The 20989-nt window shown below is 39.1% G+C and overlaps 1 protein-coding gene across 3 annotated transcripts in view; it reads left to right on the forward strand.

The window, feature by feature from the left end:
• The first annotated feature begins 2508 nt into the window (after positions 1 to 2508).
• The window catches only part of MAP2K4 (mitogen-activated protein kinase kinase 4), a 75761-nt gene continuing 57280 nt past the window's right edge, over positions 2509 to 20989 (forward strand). Inside the window, exons 1-2 of one of the 3 annotated variants that reach the window (XM_037494656.2) lie at positions 2509 to 2623; positions 10722 to 10754. In XM_037494656.2, the coding sequence (XP_037350553.1) occupies positions 2509 to 2623; positions 10722 to 10754 (148 nt within the window). Of the gene's footprint in view, positions 2624 to 10688; positions 10755 to 20989 lie in introns of all 3 variants that reach the window. The other 2 variants (XM_054689585.1, XM_037494658.2) reach the window with 2 other exon arrangements.

Genomic DNA, 20989 nt, shown 5'->3' on the forward strand with positions numbered 1-20989 from the left:
CCAGTATATGATATTATAGGACAATAATGAAATTAGTGATATATTACTTTTTAAATATGGTTTCCTGAATGAATTTCCTAGGTTAAATGGTTTCTGGTAGTTTTTTTTTTAATCATATTTATTTATCTCATTTATATTTGTTTAACTTTATCAGGCCAATGTTTTTCTTATCTTGACTAAACACCTTTTGAACAATCTTAAATATAACCTGTATATAACCTAAAATAACATAGAAAAACTATATAATTTTTAAATTTGTTTTTTTAAAAAATAAGGATACCCAATCTCTACTATTGTCTCTCACATTTTTATTACAGAAAATAAGTTTTTATTAAATATATATATATAATTGGAAAAGAGGTTTGTAGTTCTTTACATACGATTGTGACTATATCAATTGTCCACATCAAGGAACAGGAGTAGAATTTTTGTGGCACTTTCAGAGTGGGGAGAAGAAATGGTCTCCAAGGCATTTCTTGGCACTGTTCCAATCACCAATGAATTGAAACTGAGAAATGAGATCATACCCACAGACACACACACCCCACAGTGACGTTTAGATAACAGGAACTGTTTGGGAACAATCCTGAAGAAAGCATCAGAAAATATTTCCAATAGAATTGTTTGCTATTTGATCATCTTGCATCTGGAGCATCATGATAATGGGAATCAACATTTGGCTCATTTTCCAGCAAACAATGAAGATAGTGATACCTTTTCTCAGAATGCTGAAGTGATCAAGACAGTGAAAATGCAAGCTTGTTGTGTAAGAGGGGGAACCCCTATGTTTCTGCATTAATTTTTACTGGCAACTTGTGTTGATTTTTTGCATAAAGTGTTTCATTTGATTTCTGATATAAACATCATAAAGCACTAATGTATAACCCTGAAAGACAAGATAGCCACCTTCCAATCTGTTCCTTAAAAGTGGAAAATGTTAGGCAGTCATCAATACCTCCTTTCCCTTGCCATTGCTGTATGCAATGCACAAGACATAGATAGAATATTGTACTGTGGGCTGAACAGTTTGGAAATGAACCTTTGTTTTCAGGTTATGATAAGATTTCTTCTTCAGAGAAGCCACATTTAGGATACCCCAGGACCAAAAAGAGTGGGATGGGCCACTGAGTCCAAGATGGGGACTTGGAATATTTATAAAGACCTAGACATGGAGATATTAATCAGCCAGCCAAGCCCTCTGAGGAGAGTTCTGGCAACCAGAATGTGGATGATTCTCCCCTTAAGTACAATTACCTGCTCTCACCTTCAATTTGCCTTGATTGCCTCCCTAGTTCCTGCATTCTGTCTATAGCCATTGTTAGCATCTGAGCAATGAAGATGATGGCTGAGGTTCGGTTTAGAGCAGGAGGCAGGGCTATTTGGATGTAGGACACATATTCAACATACTATGAGGAAGTTCTAGCACAGATATGTTTGGGTGGAAGGAGAGTTGGAAAGGGCAGAGATTGTGCAATGCTTCCAAAGGGCAGGTTATAGCCAACACCGTGGTTTCAACTTGGGAGGTAGAAACGGTGGTCGTTTTTTTGCAGGCAAGACATACCTCTACCCAGAGATCCACAATTCACCATGCCAATTACATTTCTAATGGACCACAAACCCCTAGCCTCATGGAAGACTTTTTTTGGTTGCAGATGCTACATTCGTAAAATCAAAGTCTCTGTGCAAAGCACTGGAAGGAAACTCATTTTTTTTTTTTTAGGTGGTCATTTTATGTATTTCTTAATAATCACTGGCTTTTTTTAGAATGTGTAGAGGAAGTTCTGGAGTGAATTTAGTGTGCATTTAGGGGCGATGAAAGATAGTATATTTGGGGAGACTAGGGAGTGCTAGGGGTTTGAGATACTGTTTCATAAATTTAAGGTGCATGCACCTCACCTGGAGATGTTATTAAAATGTAGATTCTGATGCAGTAATTATGGGATAGGTCCACGGACAGCACTTTGAGTAGCTGAGCCCCCAGGGCAACGTGGAGAATTGGGGTTTTAGGCAGGGCTTCACAGAAACTCCAGATGGAACCACAGCTAGAGACACTCCCCTCTGAACATACCCTGTCAGTGACTGCCCCAGAAACATGATCCTTGGGATCCCTTTCAGCTTGACTATTCTGATTGTGTCTTCCTAGACTTGGGGCTCATCAACCTCTGCGCGCAAGATGAGCGCAATGCACCCTCTCCCCCCACCCCAAATCCACGCAGTCTCCTAATTCTGCAAACCCTTTCAGGCCCCGCGGGCGGGCCGGAGCCCAGCCCCAGGACCTCGGCCAGCCTTTCGGGCCGGGACCCGGAGCTGGGCGGTTCTGCGGCTCCGCATCTGGCGCGGCCGCGCGTCAGGCGCGGGCGGGGGCGGGCCGGGGGCGGGGCGCGGGCGGGCCGGGGGCGGGGCGGGGCGGGCCCGAGGCGGGCGCTGGCCGCGCCCCTCGGCCGTGCGAGAGGCCGAGCTTGCTGCATTGCAGCCGCCGCGGCGCCGCTCGGCTCCTCACTCCCAACAATGGCGGCTCCGAGCCCGAGCGGCGGCGGCGGCTCCGGGGGCGGCAGCGGCAGCGGCACCCCGGGCCCCGGCGGGGCTCCGGCGCCGGGCCCCCCGGCCGTCAGCAGCATGCAGGGTAAGGACGGCGGCGGCGCCGCGACCCCGGCCCCCTGGCGCGGCCGGCGGCGGCGGCGCGGCCTGTCCCCGCGGCCGCGGACGCCCCCGGACCGGGCTGAGGAAGCCGCCGGGCCGCCCGCGCCCGGCTCCCTCCCTCCCGCGCGCGCCCCCGGCCCCCGCCCCGCGCCGGCCGCCGCGGGCTCGGCCGCCGCCGCCGGCCCCGGCCGCCGCAGGCCCCCGCCGCGGCCTCCGCCGGCGCTCGGCCCCTCGGCCCCTCGGCCCCGCCGGACTGCGCGGCCGCCCGCGGGCCCACCTGGCCCGGGCCCGCCCCCGCGGCCGCGGCCGCCCCTCACCTGCGCGCCCCGCCCGCGCTTCCGGGATCGCGCCCGCGCCGGCCCGGCGCCCGGGCCCGGGCCGCCCAGGTAGGCGGCCGCCGCCGCGTCCCTCGCCCGCGGCCGGCCGCCCGGCGCGCTCGCTGCCGCAGTGGGGCCCGCGCAGGGCCATCTTGGGTCCCCGGAGGCGCAGCGGGGGCGCGACCGCCGGCCGGACCCCCCGGCGCCGCGGGCCGCCGGACCCCGCGCTCGCTAACTTTGGCGGGTGTCTGCGCGCCGGGAGGGGCGAGGGGGGCCCGGCCTGGGCCACCTGTAAGGTCCGCAGGAAGCCGTGGACCCGGGAGAGGCAGTTTGCTTCAGGCCGGGGGTTTTTCTGTTAGTGTTGCGAGCACGGGATTCAGTAATACAGAAAAAATACAGAGTGAGTGCGGTTTAAATGAGGTGATCCAGGGACTGGAAAGGCAGGGGTCCTGGGGTGCGGGGTCGTGTCTGGACGGCGCAGGCAGCGCTCCTGATGCATGACTCGCCCCGCTGGGAATGCTTACTAGGTCTGCTTGACGCCTGATGGGGGTGTTGTGAAAAGACCAGGCCCCAGCCCCTTAAGGACCATTTCCGTAAGTTTCCTCGGGAATTTTGAAAACAGGAGTCTCAGAAATCACTCGATGACTTTCGCAATCCGATTATGTTAAGTTATGGCAGAATCGGTAGGGATACTCTTGGTGGTCCGTGTGACCATGGTTACTCTTTGATTAAACTCTAATAAGCTCCTTGGTTAAGGCTCGACATTTATTGAATATTTGGTGCTATTCAGGAAACAGACCGGGTTCTATTTATCTTTATATCCCAGTTGACCTCTCCATGAGATAATTTTAATACTTGAAGAATGGTGGTAGGGATATAGGATGATGTCAGAGCTCAGAAGACACTGTCTGTGCACATGCCCTGATATAATTAATTCAAGTTGAATTAATTATTGGATGTCACAGTATACAAACTACAACATGGGCTTCCTGACCTTACAGTTACAGTCTAGTTGGTAGTGGGAAATGAAATAGCCAAGTGACAATTAAGGATTGTATTGCTTATCCAAGAGGGATGACTTATAAAACTTAAATAACACAAGTGTTGTTGTTTTTTTTTTTTTTCTTCTTTTGGGGGCGTGGATTTATTTTTTGTGGGTAGTAGGGAGCTTGACAGAGAAAACTATAAATTTCTTGTTCAAAAAATATTCAGTATCTGCTATGTACCAGGCATAGTATTCTAGTACTGGGTATATGGAAAAGAAAGCATCAAACAGTTTCATCCCTGATGGAACTTACCCTCTGCCTAGGATCGGGGAGGGGGGATAATTTGCAGTAAATGAGAATTACTAATTGAGAAAATATTATGGGTTTTGTAATAGAAGCTAATAGGGGGCAGAGTAGTCTTCATTGCTGGGATTGGTAAAGTAAACCTGTCTGGGATGCCAGCTCTGTCACGCTAAAGAAGAGGGTTCTAGGCAGAGGGAACAGTGTATGGGAAGATTCCAAAGGGGGAAACTTTGGCGTGTTCTAGTAATGCAAAGACAGTTATTGTGGTCAGGGGGTGTTCTCCTGCTCTCCATTCTCCTCCCCATTCCACCCATGTTTTGAACTAAACTTGCTAATAATCAGAACCCATTTTAAAAGGGAGAAGGACTCAAGACTTCTCTTTGAATTGTTGATGTATATTCTATCAGCCCTGTGTCTAGCCTTGACTGGTTCAGGAGGCTGTTAGTTATATCTTGTTCTTGAACTAATTCTAAATGTAGAGAAGTGCTTGAAATTTTCAGAATGCTCGCTAGCACAATCCAGGTTATAAAGCATGAGCTGAAACAGCAATTTACAATCCCTTTTTTATTTGTTTTGTAATGTCAAATCCTTACCTCCCATACTTAATCTATCAAAGACCTTTGGCATCAGATCAGACTTCAGATTTTTAAAAGATGTTTGGTATACTGCCACCTCCTCCCTGCAATCTGCTTCTACTTGCCACCCCAAAACATTGCCTTTCTGGGAGTTGTTAATGACTGTGCCCTTACAGGCAGCTGGATTCAGTTGTGGGACATATGGAGTACATCTCATCTAATGGTCTTTGGAGGTCCTTCTGTGTGCTAAGCACTGCTGGACACTGGTTAACCTCGCACACTTTTACATGGCTTGACATTTGTAACCCAAGGTTGTCACAGTTGAGACTTTGTTTGTTTTAATCACCATGCTTAAGAGGCAGAGATCTGGAATCTTGGGCTTGAATCCCGTCATAAGGATTTAGGATTTTTGTGACCTTGGGCAAGATACTTAATCTCTCCAAGTGTCAATTTTTCATTTGGAAAGTAGGTACTTTGAGAATGCATGGAAAGCAGGGACTTGGCATAATGTAAGGATGTGATACATGTTAGCCATCATCATTGTTAATGGCAACAATACTGTTACTCTAAATGGTCTTATTAGTGGTCTTCCTGTCTTCCTTTACTAACCCCTCATGAGCCACTGGATAGTTTCTTTAGCTTCATTATTGCTGGCTCCAGCCTGTTGAATTCTAATTTTCAGAATTGCATATTTTCTTTAAACACATTTTTTTGAGTCCTTATTCAACCTGGTATATGCTATATGCTTTTGCCAGTTATATGTTCTGACCTTGGGGAAATATACCTTTTCTGAATTTTTGAGTTTCTCATTTGCTAAAATAAAGATAATATTTACCTTCCGGGGCTGATGTGAGAATCACATTATTAAATTAATGCATGTGAAAATGCTTTTAAAATTATAAAATATAAATACATGAGGGGTATTATTAGACAGTGTAATAGATTTAACTTTTAAAAAGTTGAAAAATATGGCTTTTAGGATTATTTTTTCACACTTTTCTCCAATGTGTGCTGAAAATTAATAGAGGGTATAAATTAACCCTGTATTTTGAGTCATGTTTTCTTTTTTTCCCTTTATTTCTTTTTGTTATTTTTTTCTTTTGGCATGGAAAAACTGGGGTGTAGGCCAGAGGTGCAAGGGGTGAGAGGACTCACTAGAGACAGTGGGGAGCAGAACAGGCAGATTCACTGAGATACAGTGCTAAAGGGAGCAGCAGGTGAGATAGGAGAGGTCTGTTGAGCCATATGTGGTTTATCTCCCTGGCCCAAGATCAAACTCTGAGACTTTAACAAAACCCTAGGCCACCAGGGAGACCCTGTGTTTTCTTTCTTAGTAAATTTCTCTTATTCCATTTCTTAAACCTAATTTGAGAAGCAGGACTGATTTTGCTCCATAAAGTTTTCCTTATTTCTAGGAGTCTGGAGATCATCATAAACTCTGTCATACATAAAATCCAGGCCAAACTTCTTTGCCTTTCAGTCTCTAGTTAACACAGCTCTTTTCTCATTATCCTTACCTAATTTGATGTTCCTGTGCATCTTTTAAGGGTAGGTTGGCATAGTCCACTTTGATAGGTTAGGAAACTTGACAGTTAAATATTTTTCCCTAGTAAAAGGTGGGTTTTAAGCCACCTGTATGACTGATGACCTTTTCACTTCTCGGGACGCTTTCTCACTGAGCTCTCTTTAAGCCGTTTCAGTCATTCAGGTCTGAGAGAAGAATCTTTACCAGAAATGGTGCAGATTCAGAAACAGAAGGAAGAAATTATTTTAGGTTTCAGTCAGGGGGTGGTAGCTGTAAGCATCCAGCCACCTTTGAATTGATTTTGGAGCCTTGGTGCTACCTGATGTTCCTTTATGTTACATAGTTCTAAACTTGCTGGAGGGTTTATAGTGGCATTTTGTATTTGAAGGCATTTTGATTGGGAATCCACAAGTTAGTAGAAAACTTTAATTTGGCATTAGCCCAGGAGACCAGCATAGATTTGAAAGGTAATAGAACTCTTTCAACACTTTACATAATTAATTAAATGAACCCATTTAGCATATGAGTTAATAACATGTTGCTGTTCTGGCTAAATCTGTCATCTGGGTAAATTATTGTCCTTGCTAATGGATAGGCGTGAGTTAGCGTCTGGTCCTTCCCCCCAACTCTGGAAAGTTTTCCTGTGTCTCTTCACGCTCTTTGGCAAGGTTGAGAATTAATGCGTACTTCCAGGAAGGATTCAAGGGCAGGAATGGTAAGATTGGTCTACCTGGTGACTATGCACAAAAGGTAGCCTTGACCATTAATGCAACTCAAGGTGGGCCTTTTGAGAGAGGGTAACAGTTCCATCATATGCAACTTGACAACACCCCATTATAGGGAAGATGAAATGGATATTACAACAGTTTTTTCTAGTTATATTTCATCTTACCAAAGAATTACTCATACAAAAATTATAAAAGGGGGAAGACAAGAAAAAGTGTTGACAGATATCTTCTTATAAATAGCTAACATGCTTATGTTTATTTATTGCCTGACTTTGCTAAAAAATAAGCGACATTGACTCCTATAACACATTTGCTGGTGTTCCTGAAACCCGAGTTAGATTCTACCTGTGGGAAGTATCCACCTTTTTGGAGTTGTTAGACACTAGGCTGTATGTAGGAAGGGCTGGCGCAGAGATGTGGAGAGTGTGATGTGGTGCCTGGTACTGCCTGGAGTTGCTTGCTCCCTTCTATCTCTCTTGCGTGACTGGAAGTGAAAGGAGAGGGGAGGCTAAGTGGGCTTGAAAGGGAAGGGACCACAGTCATGCTTCACCTGAGGGAGCGACCAGGAATCATGACTATAATAACAACCTGTTCTAGTTGAGGTTCTGTGTTGGATCTTTTAGCTATATTGCCTTATTTAATCATTACAAAATGCTTGGGTGTTATTATTCTATTTTACAGATGAGAACATCAAGACTTACAGGGGCTAGATACTTATTCACAGTCATGTAGTTTTATAAGTTGTTCTACCTGGGTGTACTGTGCTTCACTGAACAGGCTTGAGAGGATAATTGGGTTGCATAATCAAAGAGTAAGTAAGGTAGTCACCAGCCACAGGAGGAAAAACAGCTGGCATATGAAGACTGACATGATCCTGAATTGTGTAAAAAAAAAAAAAAAAAAAGTGGAAAGGATTTGGTTAGTATTTACAAAACCATGAATGGTTCTGGAAGAAGGAAACAATATGGAATTATTCAATTATCAATTAAAATGATACTTTAAAAAAGTTTGAGAAAGGTGAAATAAGGAAAGCTAAAGGGGGAAATAAATCTTGTGGAACTCTAAGTATAATGAAAATACAAATTTTGGGCAAGCTTAGATAAGTCTTTAGATGTTAGAGCCATAATGGTATAGTATGAGTAATTTTACAATTTAAGGCACATGCCAAAATCTTAATGTTGAAGTTGGAAGGTTGTAAACAACTAGACTCTTCTTGCTTGTGTCAGAAGGAAGATGTGGTAGCTTGGAATATAGATATATCCAGTAAGGCAGTTCTGGTTTTCCTTGTGGTGCTGTGCGTTATGAACTGTTATAGATTATGAGCTACAGTTCCTATAGTTCATTTTTAGCAGGCCTGGAGTTGAGACTGTCCAGGGAGCTGTAAGGAGTTACTGAGGAAGTAATTTATGCCCCTACCCTTCACTCTCCCTGGGTTATACCATCAAACTCAGAGGAATGGGAGTGGTATAATTGCAAAACCCTGTGAGGGCCATTGCACAAACAAAAAATTATCTCTCTGTCTCTCACTTGACAGTCTCTCTCTATTCAGTCTTTTAGAGATCTAGAAAGATTTAGCTAATAACTCCCCACCCCCAGTTTAAGTGATAATATTGAGTGGAATTCCAAGGAAAAGGTGAGCCATTATGTTCCAGTTAATTTGGACCTTGCCTGCCCAGGTACTGTGGGTCAGTTAGCAAGTCTTTTTCTGGGTGAGAAATAATGCAGAAGTGAATGTTGGTACAAGACCTCAGACCTTCACTTGATCTCTCCATCTATAATTAGGTTTAAAAAAAATCAAGTCTATAATTTTGCTTTGAGAATTCCGCACTCCTTTTTTATACATGTATTGATACTGTGCTGATGACAGAACTTCAAGTTTCGAGAATTTTTTAGCACTTAAAAGTAGGCCTAACTGCTAATGTATTAGATCAGTAATTGATGACATTGTAACATTTTCAGTCACATATACCTTAAAAAATTTCATTCCTGCTTATTGAAGTTATTTTTTTGCTTTGTTCTGTAACTTATTTTTACACAATCCTACTTGCAGATTCAACTCATTCTTTTTCATACATCTTTCAAATTCGTTTTTCTTGCTTCTTTCTGCATTCTTACTGCTGTTTTGTTCATCTTTCTTGCCTCTTCTATTTTTGCCACCTAGTAGCAACATTCACTTACTTAGGGCTAAAAGAAGAAGAGTAACTATTGCTTTAAAATTGTTTCAGTGTTTCATCACCTTGTTCTCTGTAGTGAAGACGAATTTTCCCTGCCCTCTTTTAGTGGAAGCTGGTGGGAGACTGACTTCTGAGCTGTGACTGAGGTTCCCCTGTCTTCACTGTGGTCCACTGCTGTTCTAGACAGCCTTTCCTCTTAATTTATGCTGAGCTCCTTTTGCCTGGTTTTTCATTCATTACTTAGGCGTGCAGGACCCATGGAGCTCATTTTTTCTTTCTGAAGTGATTCCTACTGCACATCTGCTAGAGCCGCCAATTGAGCTCCAGGGGTGGAGGAGAGTGTCAGTGCACTCACTGCCTCTGGGTTTCCCCTGAAGGTTTGCTAGTCCCTGTTCTGTTCCTGCTAGATAGCGAGAAGTGGGTTGCTTTGATGCTGCACCAGCATTCCATTCTTATCTGAGTAGCTACATTAGCATTTTTCAGGTTTTGTAAATTTTAGGTGATACCTTTATCTTAGAATCCTAGGAATTTTGAGAATTAGATGGGAAAGACTACTTAAACATCTTTCCTCAAGTCCTTGCTCTTTTTCCTGTAAGTTTTGATTGAATATGTATAAATACAAGTTGTATTTGCTTTCTCCACAGTGATAACAGAACATCACAAACATAAGTAGATCACTGAGAAAACCAGATGTTTGCCAATAAACTAAGGAGTGAAAGAGTATTTTGAAAAGGCTTTTCTTTTAAACAGCTTATTTTACTACCCACATTGCTATACAATGTGTTTACATAAGGTACTATCAGATCCAATTGAATATGAAAAAAATGCATCCATGTTTCTAAAGAAACCTCAAGGTTTTCTTCTAACTTCTAAAGTCCTACTCTGACTTATTATCCCTTGGGAAAATTGTCTTTTTTTAAGGCCTTTTTTAGAATTTCCTCACTTCATTATTAGTTCATTTTTTTTATCATTTGAAGTCAGCTAATTGACTAGAAAATGTTGATCTATATGTGTTTATACATCACAATTTATGAACTAAATTTGAATCTTTTGTAGTATTCATGAGTAGTTCTTAATTAGAAATTTGGGTTAATAAAATAACTTGTAATATGTTCTGAATTTGTAAATTGAAAGAATTGACAGAAACTATTTTAAAAGTTACTCTTAATTTATAAGAACTTAATGTATACTTTTTATGTGGAATAGATGTGAAAAGTAAAGGTTAAGGCAGTATAACTCATAATTTAAACTTGTTCAATTTCATATAAGAAAGTGCTTCTTTATCAGAAAGAGCTGAATTTGTTAAACAAAGCCCATATGTTATAGTTTCTTCTGTGATGGGGGTGGGGAGGTAATGTGATTTGAACTTGAATAGTTTTATTCAAAATGTAATATAAAAATGAAATGTCATGTTCTAATTTTGGTTTGTTTGATTTACAGTTAATGAACTGGAACTTATCTCTTTTACTTTAGGCTTTCAGATAAACTTCTGTGAAAAGGCACAAAGTAAGCTACAAATTTTATGATATTATGCTACTTATTTTTTTCATATCCATCTTGGTATTGGGAATGTGTCCACTATTGTTTCAACTAACCAACCATGACAATTTTACATTGAAAGAGCTTCCATTTTTCATTTTTCCAAATACAAAAAAAAAATTGTGTTTTTATTTTCTTGATTGTAAATTGTTTTATTTTCACTTGAAATTAAAGTAGGAGAAATTTATATATTACATGTATATCTTCAAATATATATAAATATAGCAAGGTGTTCAGATATGTGTAGATGTAGGTAAAATATACTTAGAAAGACAGGCACAGGTATAAAAAGATATAGAAAGTTGTGCATAGGTATTTTAACTTAACCATAACTTAAATCACAAGTTGAGTTCTTTTTAAGATTGTGATGCAAAAAGCGTGTAACTACTCAGAGATGCCATGTTTTAAAACCAATTGATGTTAAACTATACATTTAATGCATTATGATTTTTTTCTTTGAAACAAACTGATTTCATCTACCATCTCCCTATCCTCTGTAGACTTATATTTGGCACTTTTTCATGGACTACAGTATTGGTTTTCTATAGAAAGTAAAAATTTATAAAGCTAAAACAATTGCATTTTAGACTTAAATATCACTTGTATAAAATGCAGTTTAAAAAATAAATCCCAACTCAAATAGACTACTCTCTAGTTAACATAAAAATATCCTAAAATATTATATAATTAGTTTTATCTTTTTGTTTTTACTCATACAGTAAGAAAGATGGCCATTTTTTGATATATGTCATCCGTTTTCTTACTCCATCAGCTTTATTGAAATGTTATTAAGATGTAACCTTGTGTACATTTAAGTTCTACCAGGTGATGATTTGATACACTTATGTATTACAAAATGTTTACCACAGTAGGATTACTTAACACTTCTATCATGTCACACAATTACTCTTTTTTGTGGTGAACACATTTAAGATCTAGTCTCTTAGGACCTTTCAAGTATATAGGACAGTGTTGTTAACTGTAGTCACTATGATGTACATTTGATCCCTTGATATGTATCATTGCTCAGTGACTTAGTTCAAAGGAAGCTAAGTTTAACTTGGAGAAAATATTCTGTGTTTAATTTTTTTTTGGTGGAATCAAAATGCTTAATTTCCACTATTTTTATAAACTAAAAATAGTCTAAGATTTCCTGCCCACAGTGAACCTGTATGTATGCTGTATAGCTATATGCAATGAAGTTGCAACTTTAACTTCATGCTATCTTTTAATTTTAGCATTTACATTGATAATTTTTAGCTTTCATTTACATTTTAAAATAAATTATTTCTGTTTGACATTTATTAGAATTCTGTGCTTTTATTTATATATTGACAGAAATCTAATTTAAGGAAAATGTTGACATTTTCTAATTAAAAGTGTTTTACATTATTGCTTTTTTTTCTCTTAGTGTTCTTGTTTTATGCAGACTTAAAACAAGAGAAATGTATTGATGTTACTTAGTTTAAAATTGTGTATATAGTGTCTATAAACATCTCTGAGGGCAGATTAAAAATGTCTTTAGATTAAGTGGGCCTGTCCCTTTCCCATTGTTAGAAAAGTGATAGGTTTTCAGTCCTTTAATACACATCGAAGAATCTAACAAGGGAGCTTGGTATGGGATTTAATCATGTGGTGGGAGGGACACATGTAGTCCTACTTTGGTACTCAATTCTGGTTGCCCTCACTGCCTCTTTATACTACCACTTTTTTTTTTTTTCCTCCTGGCTTCTCACATCTCCCTTTTTATTTTCCCTCTACCTATTGGGAAGTCTGTCTCTTTATTTTGGGACTTTTGTAGTTCAACATAGTTTTATACATTAATTCACAAAGCACACGTTGTACACCTAGGTACCATACAGTGAGTGAGGTTATTGGTCCAGAAATGAATAGAGTATGTCCCTGTCCTTAGAAGGCTCTTAGTGTAGTAGACTGGAGTTGATCCTCTGTTGATTATATAGGGGCTCAACTACTGATGTTACAGATTGATTAGTAGCTGAACCAAGGGTAGGTGGTACAGGAGCAGAGTATACTGAGGACTTTTGTTCCAGGTGCTTTTTCATGAGAGAGAACACCATGAAGGGGTTCTGTGGGCCTCATAAGAGCTGTATTCTGATTGGAGACTGTCTCAAAGATCAGTAATTGGGGGGCCCTCCCAGGTGGTGCAGGCAGTTGAAATCAGCACTATGAAGCTGTCCGCAGCCTCTGCAGTACGGGTTCTATCCCAGCCGGCTGAGGAGATACCCACATGGCAGGTTAGACCTCTCCGGTCTTGCCCACTGCGCCTCTCAGCAGTGTATTTCAGTCAGTCTGCCTGTTCTGTTCTCCGCTCTGTCTCTGGTGAATCCTCCCACGCTCCCAGACATCTGGCATGTACCCTGGTTCTTGTATAAATAAATAAATCTTAAAAAAAGAAAAAGATCAGGGGCCTCCCCTGGTGGCACAGCGGTTGAGCGCTGGGCTGCGAAGCTGCCCGCAATCTCTGCAGCACTAGTTCGATCCCCGGCCACTGGCAAGGGTCCCACATGGTGCGCAGACCTCTCCTGCCACCCGCTGCTCCCCTCAGCAGTGTACTTCGGTCCTTCTGCCTGTTCTGCTCCCCGCTCTGGCTCTGGCGAATCCTCTCACCCTCCTGCGCTTCTGACTGTACCCAGTGCTTGTATAAATTAAATAAATCTTTAAAAAAAAAAAGAAAAAGAAAAGAAAAAGATCAGCAATGGGCTTGCCCTACTTTGGTGTTAAGCAGATCTGTCTATGCTGCTTGTAGCTCAGTAGAAGTGTCCAGGAAAGGGAAAACAGGCATCAGGTGGCGGGGAAGTGGGATGCTAGTAGGGTAGTCAGCTGCAACTTGACAACATTTATTTTTATACTATTGCTACCTATATTTTAGGATAATTTTTCAGTTGCTTACATATATTAACACTTTGTTTTTCTAAGACTGATCCTGTGATTTGCATGACTTAAAAATTAAAGTGCAGTTTCATAGTGTTTCTAGGCAATCAGTCTTCCAGTTTACTCTGGAATATAAACAGCTTTATATTAAAAGTGGTTACTCATTTCTTGCAAAGCAAAGATCTTGAAATCATCAAAGCAGTAATTTTTCCTCTATTCGGGCAGACTCTAGTGGCAGAATCTCTAAGTTTATTCTAAAAGTATTTCAAAATTATCAGAAAGCATACATTTAATTTAATAAAAATAATTAGATATCACAACCTAGTTATAGGAGGGATGGAGTTCAAAGAGCACAAAATTTGATATTGTTTAAAAAGTCCAGTAAGTCTGAGTTTTACTGTTCTAATTCACCACAAGTTCAAAAGATTTATTGTAAGATGATTCTGATGACTAATGGAAGCTCTGAAGGATTAATTTTTTCCATTGTTTGACTTTCACATAGTTTTGTTTTTGATATTGCTACATCACTTTTCCAATCATCTTATTACAATTGCGTGTTGTAAGTCAGTGGAGTTTTATTGGAGATGTGTGTGTAGGCATTTTCATGCACAAATAATATGAGATTACATGTTTAATTTGGGAACCAGATTTTTATAGAAATTCAATAAAAATCCACTTTGCATCTCATGGGCTTCCTTTTTTTATCAGTCATAGTTTAAGCATTTATTTGCTTGTTGCTTTTCTAAATATATGTATGTATGTTTAAGATAATGTATATTTAATGTAATAAGTAAATAAAATCATAATTTAAGACAAGAGCATTATAGTCCTTTTAATACTTTTGGATCATTGATTTGTTTTTAATAATCCAAGCCTGAATATAACACTACATTAGGGAAAAAATTTCTTTCCAATGTATAGCTCCTACTTTTAGGGAGTTTATTAATTCATTACTTATCATTTGGAGATAATGGTTTTAGATTTGTAAAGATGTTTATGTGATTTATGACCAAGTTTGATTGTTATATCTCTATGGCTTTCATGAGCTAACCTGTAAATGTAATTCCTTGCAATATGATTTGTTTTGCATTTGAAATCAGTTTTTTTTAGGAAGGGTAGGAGATTTGCTTAGAAACAAAAGTTTTTGAGAAATGCTTTTTATGTATTAAAAACTTACCATATTCTATCAATATTTTTAGTTTTTATTTGGATAAGAATTATGACCCAGTAAAAAACCTTAGGGCATAGGAATTTTCTGAGGAAAATCCCTCAAAGATTTGAAGTGGGTGTATTTAGGAGTTTGGTAAATACTGTTATTACTAGTTTAGTTTTCACACAAGAGCACTTTAAGCTGCTTTTTGTTTTTTTTTTTTTTTAATCTCTTTCAGGCCCTGATTGTAGAATTTTTGAGCACTAAAGTCAGGTTTGGGTAGTGTTGAGTTTTTGTAGCTTTGCCTTTCACACTTTTGACAGCCTGAAAAACTTTTAATGGCTTTTAAAAATTGTTTTACTTGGGAATGTTTGCATATTAGCAATATCTTTATCTAGAAAATTATTTGCTCCAGTGTTGAAGTCACTAATAGAAATTAGGTTACAGGTAGTGATTGATTTGGTGTACCTGCACGCACATCAGAATTTGGAGTATAGAAAAGAGATATCCTAGTGACATTCTCATTTTACTGTGAAACTATCATTCACTATCCCTAATTGTTTTAAGATTGATAATTAATGAAAGAAGAAATAATAAAGTAGAGGAAGATGGTTTATGAATCTTTGAGGAAGTCATTAATAAATTTATGATCTGACAAAGAAGCATCTGTAATAGATGATAATTTTGCTTAAGAGAGTGTTTGACTCTATTGAATGTGAAGTATAGAAAACCAGAGAAAATTAAAGAGTGGAAGGAGGATCAAGCCATCCTGGATTTAAAGTAATGAGATTGGAAAATTTAGCTGATTATATTTCTAATTTCCCATTTTATGTAGCAAAAGTGACCACCTTTGCTGCTTATTGGAGAGTCACAAGGTTTCTGTGCATTTAGATAGATGTTGAAGTAAGGACTTCCTAAATACATCTCAGTACCATTGTCATACCATTAAACAAATCAGTGTTAGCAGGTAGCCATTCAGTGTTCAGATTGTCTCTAATGTTTTACAAATGACTTTACACTTGGTTTATTCAAGTTGGAAGCTCAAAAAGTCCACACACAAACTGCATTTGGTTGATATATCATTAAGTTTCTTTAAGTGTGTAGTGGTTCCTTTTTTTCTTGCCAGTAAAATATTGAAAAAAATGGATACTATACTTTGTAGCTTTTTGCATATTTTGGCTTTAACTGATTATATCCTTTTAGTAATTCATGTTTCATGTGCTCCTCTGTGGTATTTTTTTGTTAATTGGTAGTTATAGAGTCTTGATCATGTAGAGCTTCAGATTTTTGGCTAGAACCCTTCACAGTTGATACTGTGCATTTCTTGTCATATCACATCAAGAGGCCAAGAGACATATGAATTCTGGTTGTTGCTTTTGTTGTAATCAGTGGTTTAGGTGCTATCCATGGGATTCATATAGGAGAGAGTTCCTGACAGACTTTCATCTGATTTTTGTCTAAATTACTTAAGTAGGGATAGTTAACTCATGTTTTCAAACATTTGAGGGTTCTCCAAATAATAGCTATAATCATGCATTAAATGTAAATTATAGAGTTAATTATTGACGGTTTCTTTAGGCTACACCAATGTTGAAGGATAGGGAAGTATGTGTTTATATGTACACACGTGCACAAAACAAATACTTTACTGTGAGAGAATTAAAACTGAAATTCTGTCTGTTCATTCCATAGAACATATGTGACCTATTTATTAATCAGGGTTTTTTTTAATAAAACATTTAAGGTCTCTTATTAATCTAGGAAGATAGTCAAAAGCCATACCAAGTATTGATTCTTGACATACTTTTGTGTGTGAAGTTGAAGAACCAGTTGGCATGCAAGACCAGCGCTGCTAAATTAAGATAAATTCTGAAAGAAGTTCATCTATGTTTTTTAATTTGTATGCATTGCTTAGAATGCCCAGGCATTACCAGCACAATAATTGGGAACCAGATCTGGTCATGAAAGGCATTTTGGTGAGAGTAGAAGTATATAAAACATCTCATATAGGATATAAAAGAAAAACCTGGTGAACTACTTCTGTTGGAATTAACAGTAACCTTTTTAGTGACTAGTGTGTTCTTGTCCAACAGGTGTCATTATTCACTCTTCAGTAGTAGACCAACTCTCCAGCTCTCCTTTTCCACTATTCCTGTTCATAGTCTTGTAACTAGATTATTTAAGTCTCTCATGATATCCTAGAACTGATGTGATCTTTTATTTTCTTTCTTGGATCATGAGATTGCACCATTTAAAGTAATAAATTAGATAAATTTCAGTCAGGATACACTATATGTTCTCTATGGATGATACTACATGTATTATATATTATGTGCTATATATTTAGAATGTAAGTAGGATGCAACATATCCTCTTTGAGTGATATCTTTACTCTCTTGATTAATCTTACTTTAAGCTTTTAAAAATTTATAGAATATATTCATGGGCAACAAATATTTCTTAATTGTGTCTACTAAATATTATTAACATTTTATTGCTTTTGAAATTGGGAGGTATTCTTCAGTGGGGCCCAAAGAAGCTATTCAGATGCTGGTGAGAGGAGAATAATAGTTGATTATGTTCCTGAAAAAGAAAGGGGTTATTATATGGGAAATATAGTATACTGTTGATGATTAGTTATAAATTATATAGTGACTTTTTTCCCTTCCTCTGAAGTGATTAAATTATTGTTAAGCAATGGTGTTTTAGAATTAGAGAAGTCATCTTTGAGGTAAGGTTTATTTCTAGGTAGCATAAGCTACTAGAAAACCATTTATATTCCACTGCTTATGTTTGAGTAGTTTGTCTCTAGCCTTCAATACAAATGTTAAGTAAAATTCAGCCTTGTTGTCATTTAAATATGTCAGTTACAGGTTACTTGAAGGTTCTCCAAATTATCTTAGTCAAATTAAAATATGCAGAATATTTCTATGAAGAAAATTGATGCCTTCTGCCTTTCTGAATTCCTAAGAATACATCATGGTGAAAAGTGGAGTTATTATATGTAAAATTTTGTATGATGGTATGAATTTTTTGGCTTTGGGATGAGCTAATTGGGCAACTGAGTCAGGGAATCCTCTGAAAAGTAGAGAGAAGTCAGGTTGTTAACAAAAAGTTTACTGTGTCTCATTTTGGAACCAGGTAGGAAGGAAAGGAAGTAAAACCCTCTGTCTAGTTTTTCTGAGGTAGCATAATATGGGCATGTATGTCCATCCTTTGCTTTAAGAAGACCTTAATGGATCAGCAGCCAACCAGGTATTTGAAGGACTTCTGAGTGGATAATTCTTGATGATATGTACCGGTTCATAAATTAACTATTGATATATAAGCAATAAAGAGAAATTTATAGGCCATATCATCCCACTCTTTCTCTAATTGGATATTTTAAAACTTATTTTTAGACTTGGTTGTAAAATGTGGATTCCACAGAAAATCAATTGCAAGTGTTAATAGTAATAAAGGATTTATTTCTTGAAACAGACTTCTCTTCCCTTTTGGAAATCTGTTTTCCTCACTTTATAATGTTTTAAGTTTTGACACTCTGAGGTGTTTTCTGACACCACACAATCTCTAATTCTTTGAAACCTATTAGTTTTCCAGTAATTCAACTCAGTTCTGATACTATCTGTTTGGAGTTAGCATCACATCCCACAAGTTAAGGGGATCAGTCCCACAAAGCTGCCCTGACTTCAACCCTGATGCAAATGGGGTACCAGTGCTACCCACACTTCTTGGCTGATTACAAATTTGAGAGTTTCCTTGCATGCAACATTCCTCCTCCTCCCCTCATGGAATGATTTTCTAGAACCACTGAGAGAGCTCAGGAAAACATTTTATTTGCTTTTACCAGTTTATTATAAGGGTTGCAACTCAGGAAGACAACGAAGAGACACAACTCGTAGAAGAGATTACATGAGGCAAGGTATGGAGGGGGGATGGTAGTGCCCATGTCTTCTCTGAGTGTACTATCCTGTTAGCACTTTTATGTGTTCACCAAACACGAAGCTTCCTGAACTTGTTTAAAGTTTTTATGGAGGTTTCGTTACAGAGACAAGATTGGTTAAATTATTGGCTATTGGTGACTGGACTTAATCTCCAGTGCCTCTCCTGTGTGGAGGTTGGTGTAGGGGACCAAAAGCTCTGACTTTCTAACCACCTGACTGGTTTTTCTGGAGACGAGCCCTCATTGAAGTTGTATAGGTCATCCCTCCCTCACCCCAACCCTACTAGCCACACCTCCTTAGCATAAACTCAGGCATGGTTAAAAGAGGCTTATTATGAATAACAGAAGATAGTTGATTATTTAGGACATTTCAAGGGTTTTAGGAGCTCTGTTCCTGGAACCTGGGAAGAATACCAGATATATTTGGAATATATCACAGTGTTGGTAGTAAAACTACCTCGAACACGGTAGCATCTGTACGTTTTTTTTTTTTTTTTTTTTTTTTTAAGATTTATTTTTACAAGAACTGGGGTACAGGCCAGATGAAAGGGTGAAAGGGTTCACCAGAGACAGAGAAGGGAACAGAACAGGCAGACTGATGAAACACACTGCTGAGGGGAGCAGTGGGCGAGTCAGGAGAGGTCTGCTTTGTCATGTGGGATTCTCACCAGCCAACCGGGATCTAAGCTGTGCTGCAGAGGCTGCGGACAGCTTCACAGTGTGGTGCTCAACCGCCTGCGCCACCAGGGAGGCCCAGCATCATAAGGTTTTTAGGAGGACTAATCTTCATTTATCTGGAAAGAACAGTAGATACCCAATATCATTTTGGCCAGTAGGTCATTGATATTCTGTTGTGAAAAAGATCAACATGCCTTATCTCTTGGGACCAAAGGGCTGCCTTCATGATGATGCTCAATTGTCTGCATCTTACAGTTTTCTTTATCCTCATCTACTTGTTTTTTTTTTTTTATAATAAATTTTATTTTTATATTCTCCATACAATTGCAACCCCCCCATTCTGACCCCAATCCCTCCCCTCCCGTCCCCCACCCTCCCAGAAAGTGTCTCTGGTTCATAGTTTTTTGTTGATTTTGATTTTCACTTTCTTATAGTTATTCATTTTCCTGGTCCCTTATTTAAGTTTTCTAGATTCCTGCTATGAGTGAGACCATCCGGTATTTTTCTTTTTCTTTTTGGCTTATTTCACTGAGCATGATCCCTTCCAGTGCCATCCATGTTGCTGCAAATTGCATGTGTTTATCTTTTTTGAATGCTGAGTAATATTCCATGGTATCATCTACTTGTTAATCATGAACATATTGGTTAAGAAGAGTTAAGCATTTGTCATTGGTGAGAAAATTTATGGGTATTTTGGGGAGGTAAGAGAAAAATGGATCATATTCAATTTGACAAAAATTTGGCTTTGTCGTATGGCTAATAGTATTTTTCTAAGTAAACTCTTCAGGAGGGAGAAGTCAGATACAGCCATTTTTAATCGCTCCTCAATTTGGGTGTTACTGTGAATACATTACCTGTCAGCTGAAATATAGATCTCCTTAGCCCTGTGGATTGGAACTACTTGGTAGAGCCCCAGGTCAGTGGCCTTCAGCCAAGAAAACCCTGCTTTTCCTTCACTGTGTTATACAAATGTTCTTTTTTTCCCACAACATGACACATATGAAAAATATTTGAAGCACTGATTGAAAAAGTGCTAGTATATTTAGAAAAAAGTGATTATATTTAGAATATATGATTAAAAGGCTTATTTCATTATGGGTGGTGGGAAGTTAAAATTGTGATGAAGGGATGTTGTGGTGTTTACCAAGTGGGAAATAGAAACTTAATTTAAGGACAGCAGGCACTGTGGCTCCTTGTTAGAGTTCTAGCCATCTGTTCTAAGAATATCTTCTGTGTGATGTGCACCTCTGCCTACACAGTGAGGTCAGCTGGAAGCTACTACCTGGGCTCTGGGCTATTGATGAAAGCCAAGATAAATTTTGTAACTTTTTGGGGGGTACAGTTTTCATAAGTCTTTAATGTTGTTCGGTTGTTCCACTAGAAAGGTGGCTACTAAAAAGTAACAGTCAGTTAATATGGATGGTTTTCTGGAAATCCTAGTATTTTGTTTTTTGGTACATGATGAGATAATAACTTATGATTTTGGAGGAACACATGAAGTGCTTAATGAAAACAGTTGTAGGTGTGATTGGGAGGCAG

Source organism: Talpa occidentalis, unplaced genomic scaffold, assembly GCF_014898055.3.
Source record: "Talpa occidentalis isolate TD23 unplaced genomic scaffold, MPIMG_talOcc4v2.1 talOcc4.7, whole genome shotgun sequence".
Lineage (NCBI taxonomy): Eukaryota > Metazoa > Chordata > Mammalia > Eulipotyphla > Talpidae > Talpa > Talpa occidentalis.